This window comes from Calypte anna, chromosome 3, assembly GCF_003957555.1.
Source record: "Calypte anna isolate BGI_N300 chromosome 3, bCalAnn1_v1.p, whole genome shotgun sequence".
Taxonomy (NCBI): domain Eukaryota; kingdom Metazoa; phylum Chordata; class Aves; order Apodiformes; family Trochilidae; genus Calypte; species Calypte anna.
The window spans coordinates 12,707,567-12,722,414 of NC_044246.1; the positions used below are offsets into that span (position 1 = coordinate 12,707,567).

The following is a 14,848-nucleotide window of genomic DNA, read 5'->3' on the forward strand; positions in this document are numbered from 1 at the left end:
ATTTTTACTGTTCAGAATTTAAAGTTCTCTTTCAAAGACATATTAATAATCCAATGCTCCACCAAAACGAACAAAAGCCTGAATTGTACTCCAAGTCACAATAATTTACACTATATTAGGACTTTTTGCAGCAGCATGGTCCACTATATTATGTTTGCCTTTCTCTTTTTAAAAAGAAACTTTATCCCTAAACCACATCAGTACTATCTTAGGGAAAAACTAGTTAGAGATTGAAATGCATTAAACAAGGTCACTTCAGTATTTGACACAGTTTTACTCTGCAAGTATGTCCTTAGGACTGTAAATATGATGATTATTCCTGCTATATGCATTTTGAAATTTTAATATCTTGAAAGCTTTTTTCTTTATTATTAACTGTATTAATGTATTTTAATATCAATGCTTAGTACGCTTTCTTACCTGAGATAATGAAAAAACATGCAGATTATGGTGTAAGATTACTGGAATCTAATGTTATCTTTAATATAAGTTACGTTAAGAATGCCTAAAATCCTGATTGCTTAGAATTATTATTTATTTTTTTTTTTAGGTAGGTTTGTTTGTTGAAGTCTCAGTAAATTCTAAACCAGAATACACTTTGCATTTACAGGCACTTGCAGACCAATTTGAAGATGCAAATACATCAGTATCTGAACGCATGAAGATTTTCTACTGTTGTCAGGTGCCCCCACGCTGGGCCATTCAGGTGTGAAGCAATCCTGTTACTTAAAATTCTGTTGTTCATAATATTTTTGATACTGCATGAATCAAGAGAGCGTGTCATAATTTTGGGTTGAAACACTATTATAATAAAGATGTAATCTAACAACACAGTACTTTTTTCTGGAAGGAAATGAAGTTATACAGTGTTTTGCTTTCAGATGTCTTGTTCTGTCATACACAGAAGTAATTGCATGTAGTGTAGTTCTTCTTAATTGTCCTTTTTTCTCCAATAAAAAATGGACCAAATTTACTAGCTTCCAACTTACCTCCTGTAGAAAGAATCTTGCCACTGTTTTAATATATACTGCTGTTTTACTTATGGTATGATTACTTGCATCTTTCTCATCTTTTAATGATTGTCCAGGTTGGGTTGTTTTTAGGAAGTGGATCAGGGTCAAAGCAGCCCAATTAGGAGTCAGGAATACACTGCAGAACTCAAGCTGATTTTCAAGCCATGCCCCTTTTGTGCTGAGAGGATCATTTTTTCCAAAGCTACTCTGTTTATCTTGATCATAAACTCTTTCTAGAACAGAAACCCACAAATTAAAAGTTTTATCTGATGCTGCTGTGTTGAACAAACTTAAGAACACTATTTACATCGCATACTTCCAGATTGTTTGTGTTATTTACTCTTAGTGGTGCTTTATTACTTTTCAGTGTCTCACTCAATGCATGTTGCTTTAACCAGTCACATCTGTCCTAGCTTTCCCAAATTTTGGTCAGCCTTCCAAGAGGCACTTGCAGTAGAACTAGCAAATGTGGTTTTTATTTCCAGTTGTCTGAGTGACACTTTTCACTCTAAGCCTATTCTCCAAACCAAAGACAGGAATACTAAATTAGGTATTTATTATGGAAAATGACTGCAGTGTTGTAATCATAGTAATTAGAGGCATTGCCTATACAAATTTTCCCAAATTTGACTCTGAAGAAATTTAATAAAACATAAATGAGATACAGTTCCATACCCTGGCAAATGTAGGGTTTTTTGCCAGAGATCAGTATCGAGCTAAGAAATAATTACTTTGTTACAGATTGCCAGTTTGCTACATATTTATATCAAAGCGCTTTAGCCAGTTCTTTTTTTTACTGCTAGTCTCTACCCCCATGGTAACTTCATGAATTTGTAACAGATACTGAACCCAACTAAAGGTCCATGAGGCCCATGACATCTGTGGAGAACGTCATGGAATCCAGTCAGGATCAACAAAAACTGAAAAAAAATCTGAAATGCCTCCAACATCTTTAAAAAATGCAGATATCATTTACTTACCAATTTCCACTTACTTGGAATTTCTTCTCTTTCCAGCGTCAGCTTGCAAGCTTACTCTTTGAGCTGGGATGCACCAACTCTGCCTTACAGATATTTGAGGAGCTGGAAATGTGGGAAGATGTAGTAATCTGCTATGAAAGAGCAGGACAGCATGGAAAGGTAAGAAAAAGGCTTTTTACAGATGAAATCCTGTCTTGAAATAGGACCTGAGGTGTGAAGGACTTTCTGCCTTGAGCTGTCAGTTCACTGATGACACTCACTTGTACAGGGCTATCATGAGGAAAGTCTGTTTAGGAAAAACTGGACACGTGACATGAGTCTGTCATAACTTGTGAATGATTAAAAAAATAAAAAATATGTAAAGCAATGATGACATGACAGATTTTGGTAAATAAGAAGTAACTTAAGGAGCAAGAAGATTGTGACAGTGATTCTTGAAAATATTAAAGGAAAATCACAGCAAGTGTAATGTGGGTATTTCAAGAAGGCTGCAGTACTCATTCATGATGGAGTCTTGGAGCTTTGTCTGGAGGGGATATGTTTTATTTCTCACTTGATTTCAAACTATTAAATGTAGTTTTTAAAGACACTCTAAAAACAACTACATCAGTACTTAGTTTATTTAATTACCTGATGTTAATATATTGAAAATGCATTCAAATACAAATCAAACGTTTGAGACAAGAAGTGGTGTGAGATTAAAAGCCTTTATTTTGGTTAGTCTACATTCATGTTTTCCTGAACTTCTCCATCATTTCTGTAACAGTGCTGTTGCTTTGTGTGATCAGCTCCAGAAAAGGACAATTTAAAGCCATCACCTAACTTTATGCATTGGTGACAGAATTGTTTAAAAATGCTGGTAGCAGGCTGTAGCAGCAATCATATTGTTGATTATTTTGCTGTTATTGTTAAAGCAATGATAGGAAAGTTTTAGGAAATGATAGCTGGAAGCAGTGGCTGCTTGTGTGTGTTTTCACTTGCTGTCTTTTCAGAATTTATATAGCTTTCAGAAATACTCACTTTCAGACAAAAATATTTTTCTTTTCTTCCCTCTTCTTTCCCTCTGTTTGGTGTATGCTAGCATTAAATGTATGAATGTATGGGTGCCTTATGATGCCATAAACAAAAAGACTATGCTTAAACTAATCACAGCTTACCAAATGAAGAGCAATAACTAATAGAAAAAATGCAGAATTTCTCATGCTTGCATATTTTTTCTTACTGCCAGGCAACAATGCCTACATTTTGGTCATCATAAACGAACAGATAAGTTTTGCTGTCAAATGGTGTGTCACATTATGCCTGCCTTGGGGATAGTATGCTAATATCCCAATCTTTTCAGTACAGTGGAGAAATAGAGGTCAATATTTTCCATTTCCTGGAAATGCATTCTGTCCTAGTTACATTCACAAACTGCCCTTAGGGAGTTATGAAAATGGCACTTGGAGAATAGGACAGGATATCTGACACAGGAAACTGCTAGAAATACTTTCAGAATGAGGGTTCGTGCTGTGCTTTGAAAAACAGAAAATGCTATGTAAGGACTAAGTCACAATACTGCTGGAAAAAACAAAAAGCCAGTCTCAGATTTAAAAAAAGCCAGGAAATTAAAAACATTTAGCTATGCACCAAAGTTTTTGTCTATTTGTGCTCCTTATCAGAAAGTTTTCAGAGCATGAACTGTTTGTATTTATAAACAGCATTTTTAAAGATGTTAATTATTTTTTTAGAAATGCACAAAAATATACCTGAGTAATATGTTGTTTGGTTGATGTATGTCATTAAACAACTTAGAGTAATGCCCCCAAAACAACAAACTATTTAATAAGCTGCATTTTTTCACCCAGAAATGCTTTTATGTAGAAAACCTGAATATAAATACTGAAAAATCTAATAAAACAGCTACATATCAGCATTATCAACGTGTTTGATGAGTACTTGCACATCAAAGTAATATGTTCCTACCTACTACTTTTGAATTATGTGCTGACATAAAAACAGGCCATGTAGATAAAGCTATGTGAAGCTACATGTTAGGCAATTAGGAAATACCTAATTCCACTCAGTTATAACAAGTCCATGTAGTAGTTCAATTTTTGCAGAGTAAGATTTTGCAAATGTTTTAGTGGAACTTACTGTAACATACATAGTAACTACTGTTATTAAACATGGCTCTATACTTGTTTCATAAAGTGTACAAAATTAGTAGAAATTAGTGTCATATCATTAAGTCAAAAGAAGAGTAACAGAGTGCCAAGTGGCAAGTGAAACAGGGCACAGAATAAAACAAAACAAAACAAAAATTATTATAAAATCTGAAAACAAGTACATCGATAAATGCTGTGGTTTTCCATTCCAATCTTTTACTCATTGTGTTCCTTTAACAGACGCAGTGACAGGAGGCACTGATCTTCATGTGTGTAATGAGATTCACTGTTTAAAAGTGTCTCTTCCTGTAAGGGGGACCCAGCATTTTTAAATATTATTTACAGTGGGCAACTTTCTTTGCTTAAGATGTAAGAGGTCTCTTCAACTGCACAGGAAATGGATAATACACCAAAAACTTGAGTATTTCCCTGCTAAATTAGAAAGAAAGGATGTGTGTGAATTTTCAGTTCTTCCAACTGAAATGAGGCCTTAATCCCTTGCAGGAACTCTAGAGCATGGTAGCTGCTGCTCTTTCATAATTTCATGACATTTACTTTCTAGCATCAGCCTGGTATTTCCATCTTGCAACACCCTTTTCAGACCTGTCCCTGTTCTGTCATCTCAGAATAAACAGTGTGGTACACAGTCTGGTTTTAGACCAACATGCCCAGCAATCCACATTCTACGGAACTATTTTTCTTGTCATGAAATGGCACAGGTATCTCAAAATCTTTGATGAGAAAACACAATTATGCTAAGATCTCAGAAGGAAACGCTTCCCAGATGCAAAGTCAAGTAGTACCATATTGATCAGTGCTTGAGCTCATTCAAGAACCTGATGCTTTCCACTACGTAAAACAGATATAGAAAGCATATAGGCACTCCTGTATGTAGCTACAAAACTGAGAAAGAGGAAGAAATGTTTTGCCCAAGGTCATGCATGTAGTCACAGGGAAGATGAAATGAAATCTTCGAAGCTTTCCTTTTTTTCTTGTGACCTCTTTCCATGCTGATCTGTTCTGCTTCTTCATGCTGCTTTCTCTGGTAGCCTAGCAAATAATGTGGGCAGAAAAAAATGAAAGCGAAGGAATTAATTGCTGAAGAATAGGACTGGTTTACCTGTGAAGAGTGAGGCTAATAGAGGCTAATAGGGTATTTAAAGAAACAAAAGTATGGGAACATGTGGATTGACAGAAGCCAAATGCAGAATGAATATTGAACTTGGTTTCCAGGAGTCCCTGTAATGAGTAACAAAAAGGTGCATCACCTTTTATTTAAAACAGAACCTTGTGTGCTGACTGAGGACTTCTATTAAACATTGTCTGTTTAATTCCGTATCATCCACAGTAGTCCAGAAAGGAATATAATAGCCTACATCCTTCTTGTGTTTAAATTATCTGACTTTTACACTTTAGAATTCCATCCAGTCTGCTATAGACCATTCTGTGAAAAGCAGTGTTGTTATAACTACATCTGTTTCGGTCAGCAAAGGCTACATAGCTTCAATTTTTTCTTGTTAGGTAGCAGTTTATAATATTCTTATAAAAGCTTATTTAATTTAGATATAATTTTTGTTGTAAAGCATGAAATTAATATCTGTTTAATGAGTAAGAATAAATATTGAGTGGTTTTATTTCTTTTATGTACATTGCTTGAGCTGTGTGAAAAATGATTTTTGCTAAGACAAGATCTCTATTTTGCAAAAGCAGTGTTCTTCTCAAACATTAAATGTGCTGTTTTGAAAGTAGTTTACTACAAAGTTAGGAAAAAGAGTATCTTTCTTCACAAAAAACTAAGCAAAATGTGAAACCCAGTTTTAAACTATTACCTGATTTTGTAGAAGACATACGACAAATGTTCTGAGAATACAGTATTTTTTTTCAGTTTGTATTTATGATCCTTTGTATTGGCCTTTAAAGATACAAGTAATATAATGGCTTGTAACATGAGAGGTGATCAGATAGGTAATCAAAGGAAGAAAAAAAATATTTCTGCTTATTTAATTCTCTGTTTTATCTTTGTGATGAAACATTTATCTTGTCAATGAATTCTTATAAGCTTGGACTAGAACATGATGTTTTTATGCTCTTAAATGTGAATTACAGTTAGTGAGTAGTTGGCTTTCTAGCTTAGTGAGTGGTTAGTACCAGGTACTGGCACAGAACAGCAATGAGAGCTCTAGGGAGTGCCCTGCAGATGAAGAGGTAAAGCAGCAGCACACAGTGCACTCTTCACCTCATAGCTGCTGTTTACACAGCAACATTTTGGTCTTTTTTCTTTATATGAAGGGGGAAAACACCCTTCCTTTTTGGTATCTAATGTGAGTACTGCAGTAATAAAGCACCCAGTTCTCTCTGCTCTAGAAAAAAATAATTTAATAGATTTGTTACTAATATGTGTGCCTTTAATCTTGCCATGGCAACTAATGGAGGCAGGGAAGGGGAAGTAAATTGTCCTTTACTCAAACCCTCTGCAAGTGCAGTCTCCTTTTCAGGCAAGGTTTTCTAGTGCTTTGAATAGGCTAATTCTAAATTTCTAATAATAGTCTTTGGCTTTTTGAACTGCTCTGTAGGAACTTAAAAACGCTTGCCATTAAGTTGTTAATATTCAGCCACTCTAAATGGGACTCAATTTTTGCTAGTTTAGAATCCCTTTAGAAATCTAAAAATACATCCCTATTTCATATTTGTGCACTTCAAATTCATAGATTATAATTTAAAAAACTATATTGAGAATGAAGTGTTAAAATTACTACACATTAGATATTTCAAAATGAAGTGAAATATTTTTTCTAAATATGAATTTCAGACAGGATCAATGAATTTTACTGGTAGAAGGAAGAGGATTAAGAGAGTTTGATTCTCTAGGGATCATGGCAAAGAAAATGGTTCTCATAGACAAGAAAACTAATAATTTACGTGCAGAGATAAACTCAGGTTTCCTTTTGGATAAACTAGCTATGATAGAAGAATGATGTTACCATGTCAGACCAATTTTGTGGCAGACTTTGTTGGATCTTTTTGGTTCAGATGGTTCAAATAGATCTTTTCTAATAGAAAAGTTATACTAAGCTGAGTTATCTATGTTATATTTTTGCAGCAGGGGACTGAAGTAAGAGTTTGGTCTGAAGAATGGTGATCTGTACGGTATATTTATCTTTTCATAAAGCCACAGAAAGAAGACTATCTCTTGTTTAAGAAAGAAACAATAATTTAATTGTTAATGCAAGATAGTGACCCTGAGATAAAGAGCTTTTGAAAATTGATTACAGCCCATAATAGATGTCTGTGAGACACAGCTTATGTCTTCTTTTCCATAATGGGGTGTATATATATACATATATATATACTGAGTGTATTTTATCTCAGACATATAGATCTAAATTTAGAGCTTCTGTATATTATGTAGAAGAGTAGCATTTCCCAAAACGAGTATGAAAGTGAATGTGTCTTCAGACACAATAGAATGGAAATAACTATTTTCGGAAAAGAGCAATTAGAAAAAAGGAAATTATAGTTGTTTTAAAGGCACTTACTAGGTTATATAAAAACCACAGATCTGATGGACAGGACTGTGGTTTGTTCTTAGGACAGAATATACACCTAAGATATAAAATAAGTAGCTAGCTGCTTGTTTTCCTGGGTACCTTTTTCCTTGATGCGTAAAAATCTGAAGTCATCACGTTATGTTGATGTTGGAAGTGTATTTTTAAAAAACAGTTTGGAACCAGATTCTCTCTAGACTATCTTTGATGCTGTGTTGGGTCAAGATACTCTTTCCATACTATCCCTACCTACTTCTTCTCCTTCAATTAATGACTGCGTGGTGGTAAAGCAGTATTTATTCAGGTAGATGATTAACTGGAAATAAATTCCCTCATTATTTATTGATTTTTCTTTTTTTTTTTTTTTCACAGGCAGAAGAAATACTTAGGCGGGAGCTAGAGAAAAAGGAAACACCAGGATTATATTGTTTGCTTGGTGATGTTCTTAAAGACCACCAGTATTATGACAAGGCCTGGAAGCTCTCCAGGCACCGCAGCGCCCGTGCCCAGCGTTCCAAAGGCCTCCTCCATCTCCGCAACCGGGAATTCAGGGAATGTGTAGAGTGCTTTGAACGTTCAGTGCAGATCAACCCTATGCAGGTTGGGAAATGTTACACTTACTTGTTTTGGTTGATGTGCTCAGTATTGGATGATGACACACTTTAAAAGGCAATTCTATGCACAATTTTCAAAGTAACAACATATTACAACATATTACAAAGTAACAACATATTACTATTTTTAGCAAATTTTTCACCAAGTGCTTGGAAGCCTGGCTAAAACCAGTAGCACAATGAAATGAAGATGTGGTTTTGCATTCAGATCCTTGAATGCAGATAGCTCTTTGCCTGTACTGCTCTTCTATTTCAAAGAAATCAAGCTTTTGAAAATTATTCATTATCATCAAATAAATCATGAATGAATGTAAAGCAGAACAGCTACAAGAATGCAGATTTTATTGAAATCCTTTTGCCTTGACTGCTGGCTTTAAGTTAAAAACTCTTTCTGTATTTCAAAGAATTATTTTTCATGTGTTTTCGTCTGTCCTGCTGTGGAGTCACTGAGAAGCATTGTGTTACACTTGTGATGAAAATAGCTTTTACTACAGTAATGCATCAAACCTGAAACCACAGTCAAAAGAATTCTCTTGATGAAGCTGGCTATTTTGATAGATCCCATGCAAGGTGTTCTGCAGTGCTGGTAATCTTATTTCAGTTTCTCAGCCAGTAGATTGCATCCTAATATAAAATCTACCCTATGAAAGGTCTTGAAAATTTGTAGCTTTGTAGTCATTTATGGATATATATTGTGTTCTTCCCATTTCCAGGTACATGCAAAATAGGCTATTCATCCATCTGAACCTCCAAAGAATATTGTTGAAGCTACTATTTTGAGTTCCACATAACCAGCTGGACTTCTCCTTTAGGAAATAATTAAAACCTCTAGCCATTCAGAGCATTTATCCTGAAGCTTTTTTTGTATTTCAATTTCATACTTTTTTCTAGTGAATATAGGGTCCTATTCCTATTCAAGTCAATGCCAGATAACTTAAAAACACCTTTAGAATGGAAAACAAAATGAAGCAAAATGCTTTCCTTGTGTTTCATGTCTCTTACTCACTCAGGAAATACCAACAAAATACATACTACAAACTACCTCAGAAATCGAGAGGACTCCCAGATAATATGGGACTCCAGAATATGGCCTACAGGGCTCAAAACTGAGAAATCATCTTCTGAGATTTTTTTTAATTTTGTGACCTATTCTGAAAGGAACCTTCCAATAAGGCAGTCCAAGAAAAAATAGGCCAGACGATATAGGAAAGCAAACATCTCCTCATCTTGTTGTTCAGGAATCTTTATTTAAGACTCATGTGAATTGTTCCAAACAATTAGATGGAACAAATGGGTAGCGTAGATTGACATGTCAGTGTCTTCTAAAGTCTACCTATGATTCTGTCATGATAGAAATGAATTGTTTCCTTTTCCTATTATTTGCTGTTCTTGTGGATGGAGACCACAGAGTAAGGTGGTTCTAGATGAAAGGATTTCAATACAAGGCAGATGTTTATTAATGATTTGTTCTCAGAATTATGGATAATTTATCAGTAAACAAAGACTCCCTATTACAAAGAAAATTTTTTTCCTTTTATTTGTGGTTGTCAGAAACCTTTTTAGAGGGAAAGATTTTTAGACTGCAGCAAGTGATTCCTCAAAGTATCAAATGGATAAAAGCATTCTCTGTCCACTTTCCTTTAATCCTAGGTCTGTTCTTTGACCAGCTCACCAAATTTGGTTCAGGTCTCTTTGCAGTATGAGCCAACCACCACACTAGACTTTGGAGGATCCACAAAGGATTGAAAGTTCAAGTATACCTGTGACTCATCTTCATTAGCACCACTGCTCACAGAATTACTTGTTCTACTATATGTCCACTGGATGTCAGATGCATGTTTCTCTCACTTCCACTGGGGGTATCTTGCAAGGCTGGACTGAGACAATCCAGAAATCAAAGAGCTCATGCAGTCAGTTCTCCAGTAGGGAAAGTGGGTGGAACAATACTTATGGCTTGTTCAATTTGTTAGTTCTTGTCCTGAACAGGGTATAGTTCTCTATATCCAGTTGTTTCACATTTAAATTTTCCAGAAGTGTTCATAGCACCTTCTTTATGCCCACAACATTCTCTACCATGTCACAGTCTGCAAAAGAATAATCCTCTTTTTTGCTAGACTGTTTGGTTCATAGCTTCTCAGGTTAATTTTCCTGGGTGTAAAGCAAGACAAGTGATTTCTCTTCAACACAGGAAAATAGTCACACATTAAAAGTCAGATTGCTGTCAACTGCATCTGGAAAGTAAAGTCTTGCAAAGAGAGTTGCCTTCTTAGCAATGCAGCTTCTCATTCATCTTCTAAAAGTAACTTAAAGTAACTTAAACCACAGCTGAGCTAGTCTCTCATTTTAAATTATGATAAAAGTCCCTGTACTTACTTAACACTATAGTATGTTCTGTCACTGTGTTACATTCAAAAGAAATTGAATTACAATAATAAATTATGTCAGTTATTAAAAAGCTAGTCAGTGAGGATTTGACTCAACTAGAGCTCTTTAAAGTTTATTATAATTACTAACTCCAAATTCTAGTTTTGCTCTAGAGAATATAGATTATTTCTAAACTAACACTGCTGTATTCCTAACAGGATTTCACTGAAGTTTTTTTCAGACTGAAAATAAAATCTCTATGTGTGTGCCATATGCAAATAGTAGAAATTGCTTTAAAAATGCAAAAAAGTTTCTTCAGATACATTTAGGGGGTTTTTTTGGTATTGGGGTTTGGTGTTTTGTTTTTTTTTTTGAAGTATTAAGCTATATTGTAATTATTTAAACTTTCTTAAAGTCTTTCACAATCATTTAAACTTCTTAAAGTCTTGCCTGTCATACCTGGCAGGTTTTAACGAAGAGTCCTAGGCCTAAATTATCTTCCTCCAGTGGTCACTCTCTGAGATTTTTAAAATTACAAAAATTTGCAACTCACTATCATGTGTTTTTCCAGTCAATAGCAACATTTGAACCTCTAGCCAGTTCACTTTTTTTTTCTGTTTACAAAAAAGGAAGTTCAGCAACCCTAGACAAAAGTGTTGAACTTTGGATGAAGATTCTATTTCAGTACCTCTCAGTCAGTCACTGTCCTCAGAGCAGTTGTTACGTCAGCCAGTGAGATCAGCAGATTTTGTACCCTCCCCAATAAAAAGGGAATTCTTATCATTCTGTCCACAAAAAATGGCTAAAGTCCATTCCTAAATTGTATCCTGAATGTATTATTAAAGAGTCATTATACTACTTGTATTGTGGAAAAAAATGATGGTCCTTTTCCAGATGTCTAAGGGATGATGAAATACCATTTGATTGCTATAGTAGATGAAGGCAATGAACCTTGGCTTTTATTTGGTTTTTTTTTTTTTTTACACAGCTATGTTTTTTTCATTTAACCTATCAGACCTGTTCTTCTTGAGCTTTATCATTTGTCTAGAATACCTGTTTTTAAAATATGCCCTCTTAATACTTTATTTTGTTTCTAACTGATATAATTTTCCAGTCTTTTTAGAGACTTTTGAATGGTAATATGCAGTTGTTTCAAGTCTTGAAATGCCTTGTCTTGAAATGGTTCAGGTTTTCTCCAGACCCTTATTCTTTTAGCCACCCCTTTTAGCTTTTTACATTACTTTTCCATTTAAGTAGTTCTTAAATTTAACATCTTCCATATTAAATTAGTTGCCTTTGTTCTTGAAGGACTGGTGAGTACAGATATATTGCCGAGTACCTTTTGTAGGGTAACATTTTGAGCCTGATTATTCATACTAATCAAGATCGAGCTAAGTAATGTCTTCTGACTAGCTTCTTCCCAATTTTCTCTACCATGTCCAGTTCTCACATTTTTTCCAGTCAGTTGAAACCATCACACATAGTTACTTCTAGCCAAAATATCATGTCATATCATTAAGAGAAGAAAATTATTTATCATTCTTTGCAGTCACTATGGTATTTACAAGATCCCTGCTCATGTAGCTTTTCTCCACAGAAGTAAAGAATCATTTTACTTTCTCCTCATGCTGTATTTTTTCCTTGAGAAAGGAGCTGCCTAGCTTAAACATTGCTAAGCCAGTTCATGAGAGTTGTAGCTGTTCACCATCAACCTCAAAAATTACAATGGTGGAAGTTTTAGTCAAATCTGATACTGGCAGCACAAGCTCAGAAGTGAATGCTGCTGCTACATGTTAGAGTCATAACAAATTGTTTTTTTCTCACCCTTTACAGAAGCATTATTTAAACTAATCTGTAGACTCGGAGCTAGCTTTCAATTTCATACTTGATTGGTCCTGTCTCTACTCCCTGCTTTTCATGTCCAGAAGTTATTGATTTAGAAAGAAGAGAAAGGGGATTTAATGAGATATCTGCCATGTGGAAGTGCTGGAGGTCTGTAAACTTGATGGTTAAAAGAGGCTTAAAAAAGGAGATTTAGTGAATGTTTATTTCCTATTAATTATACTCTGAGATTTGGAAAACACTGGGTTTTTTTTTCTCCTGTGCAGTTTCTTCTTTGAATAATGAGTTTAAGGCTTATGGAAAGTGACAGGCTAACAATGCTGAAGAGTAGATTTTTGTATTTTCCCAGGTCAGATATAATTGGCAATTTTGTCTTCACATATTCATCCATATTCTCTTGAGGATGGGCCATCCCATGTACATCCCCCAAATGCAAAGGGTATCTTTATTGTCAAGCTTGTTCAGTTCCTTTCTTAGTATCACAAAGCCTGCTCACCACAGTGCCAGATCTGACAGGGATTCATGTCATACATTTGTATTCTGGGATCTAAGTTTTGGAGCATATTAACCATGAAGTTTATAGCAGATAAGTCAGGAGTAATTATCTTGTTACTGATTTTATGGTGGATCTCAGAAACAGAAAAATGAGTCTGATCTGGAGAGAACTGCAAAAACACCTGCTACAGAATTTACAGTTAATCTGTAGAGGCAGAAGCTCCTTACATACGAATCAACAGCTTTATCCTCAACTCTATAAAATGATTTGCAAATGTTTCTTAAGGTATTGTTTTTGTGTTTAAGTAGCCATTATAGTTTCCTACAAAGAGCCTGTTATTAAAATTTCTTGCTTCAGAACTGGTACCCAAAACACGAGGTTATAAACATTAACCAGACATTGTGAAATTAATATGTTGTTGTTCAATATAAATTAGAGTTAATTTAACTTGGTTTTCCATCTTCGTCTTCCCAACCTTTTTTGCAGTAGGCAATACTGCCTGGAATGATTTTATAGCACATTATAAAATGTTCTGTTTAATTTAAACTTCATACATTTAAAAGGCATAATGTTGTCAGAAAATGCTCTGTTCATGTACTTGCGATTTGATACTTTCCTGAATTACAAAGCTTTTCAAAAAAGGTGGTACTACTTAACTTGCAGCTCTTTGAGAATTAGCCATGTGGCAAATCAAGAACTTGCTGTGGCAGAGCCATGAAAATACATATTTAATTTGATGTAATTTGTGCCTGTATCTGGTACTATTTAAAATAGAACAGATTATTTCAGTTGTAAGGTACCTACAGGGATCATCTAGTTGCAGAATCATCTAGTTGCTAAAGCAAGTTAATAAGTGCATCGTCCAAATGCTTCTTAAACACTGACAGGATTGGAGCATCAATCACTGCTCTAGGAAGCCTGTTGCAGTGTTAGACCACCCTCTTGGTAAAGAAATGCTTCTTAATGTTCGGCCTAAACCTGTTCTGGCACAACTCAGAACCATTCCCATTCATCCCAGCACTGGACAGCAAGCTCAATGTGAGCCAGCACTGCCAGGGCATCCAAGAGGGCAAACCACATCATGGAGTGCACCAAACACAGTATAAGCAGCTGATGGAAAGAGGTGATTACCCTGCTCTTTTCAGCATTGATGCAGCTTCACATTCAGTGCTTGTGTGCAGTTTAAGGAGGATGAGGAGGCATTTGGGCACGTTCAGAGGAGGACAGCAAAGCTGTAAACAGGCTGGAAGGGGAGTCCTGTATGGAGCAGCTAAGGACTTTAAACTTGTCTTGTTTGCAGCAAAGAAAGCTAAGGGGTGACCTTATGGCTCTCTGCAGCTTCCTGAGGAGGGGAAGTGGAGAGGGAGTTGCTCAGCTCTGGTTTGTGGTTGAATCTGTGTGGTTGAGAGAGATTTGATTGTAACAACTATAGACTTACAATGCAAGATTGTTGAATGGGTCAAGTTCTGTTCTCTGTGCAAGGCATTATTGAAGTACATTTCGACATGTAAACATTGCATTAGAAACTAAAGAAGACATACTCTGACAAGTAGAAAGAGCTACAATTTTGAAGTGTTTATGTCCAGTCATTAGAAATGTTTCTTGTAAAATGTGATTTCCTTGAAATATTTGTCCTAATATTTACCATTTGAACTAATTGTAATACTATAAAGTGAATCTGGATTTCTCCCAAGGTAAAGCAAAATATCCATGCTTCTAGATAGCTGTGAGTTTCTTCTCTGAATTAACATGCATTGTTAAAGAGCACTTCACATACAGTTATGTAGACTTTATATAGTGAAAACCTTCATTTATCCATACTTATGAAAACTTTGAACCTGAAGTTT

General features: G+C 35.2%; 1 protein-coding gene across 3 annotated transcripts in view; it reads left to right on the plus strand.

Moving 5' to 3' along the window:
* The window catches only part of TTC27 (tetratricopeptide repeat domain 27), a 106,356-nt gene that overhangs the window by 73,105 nt on the left and 18,403 nt on the right, over window positions 1-14,848 (plus strand). For all 3 annotated transcript variants that reach the window (XM_008493966.2, XM_030447259.1, XM_030447260.1), the window contains exons 11-13: window positions 611-706; window positions 2,030-2,152; window positions 8,058-8,285. In XM_008493966.2, the coding sequence (XP_008492188.2) occupies window positions 611-706; window positions 2,030-2,152; window positions 8,058-8,285 (447 nt within the window). The remainder of the gene's footprint in view (window positions 1-610; window positions 707-2,029; window positions 2,153-8,057; window positions 8,286-14,848) is intronic.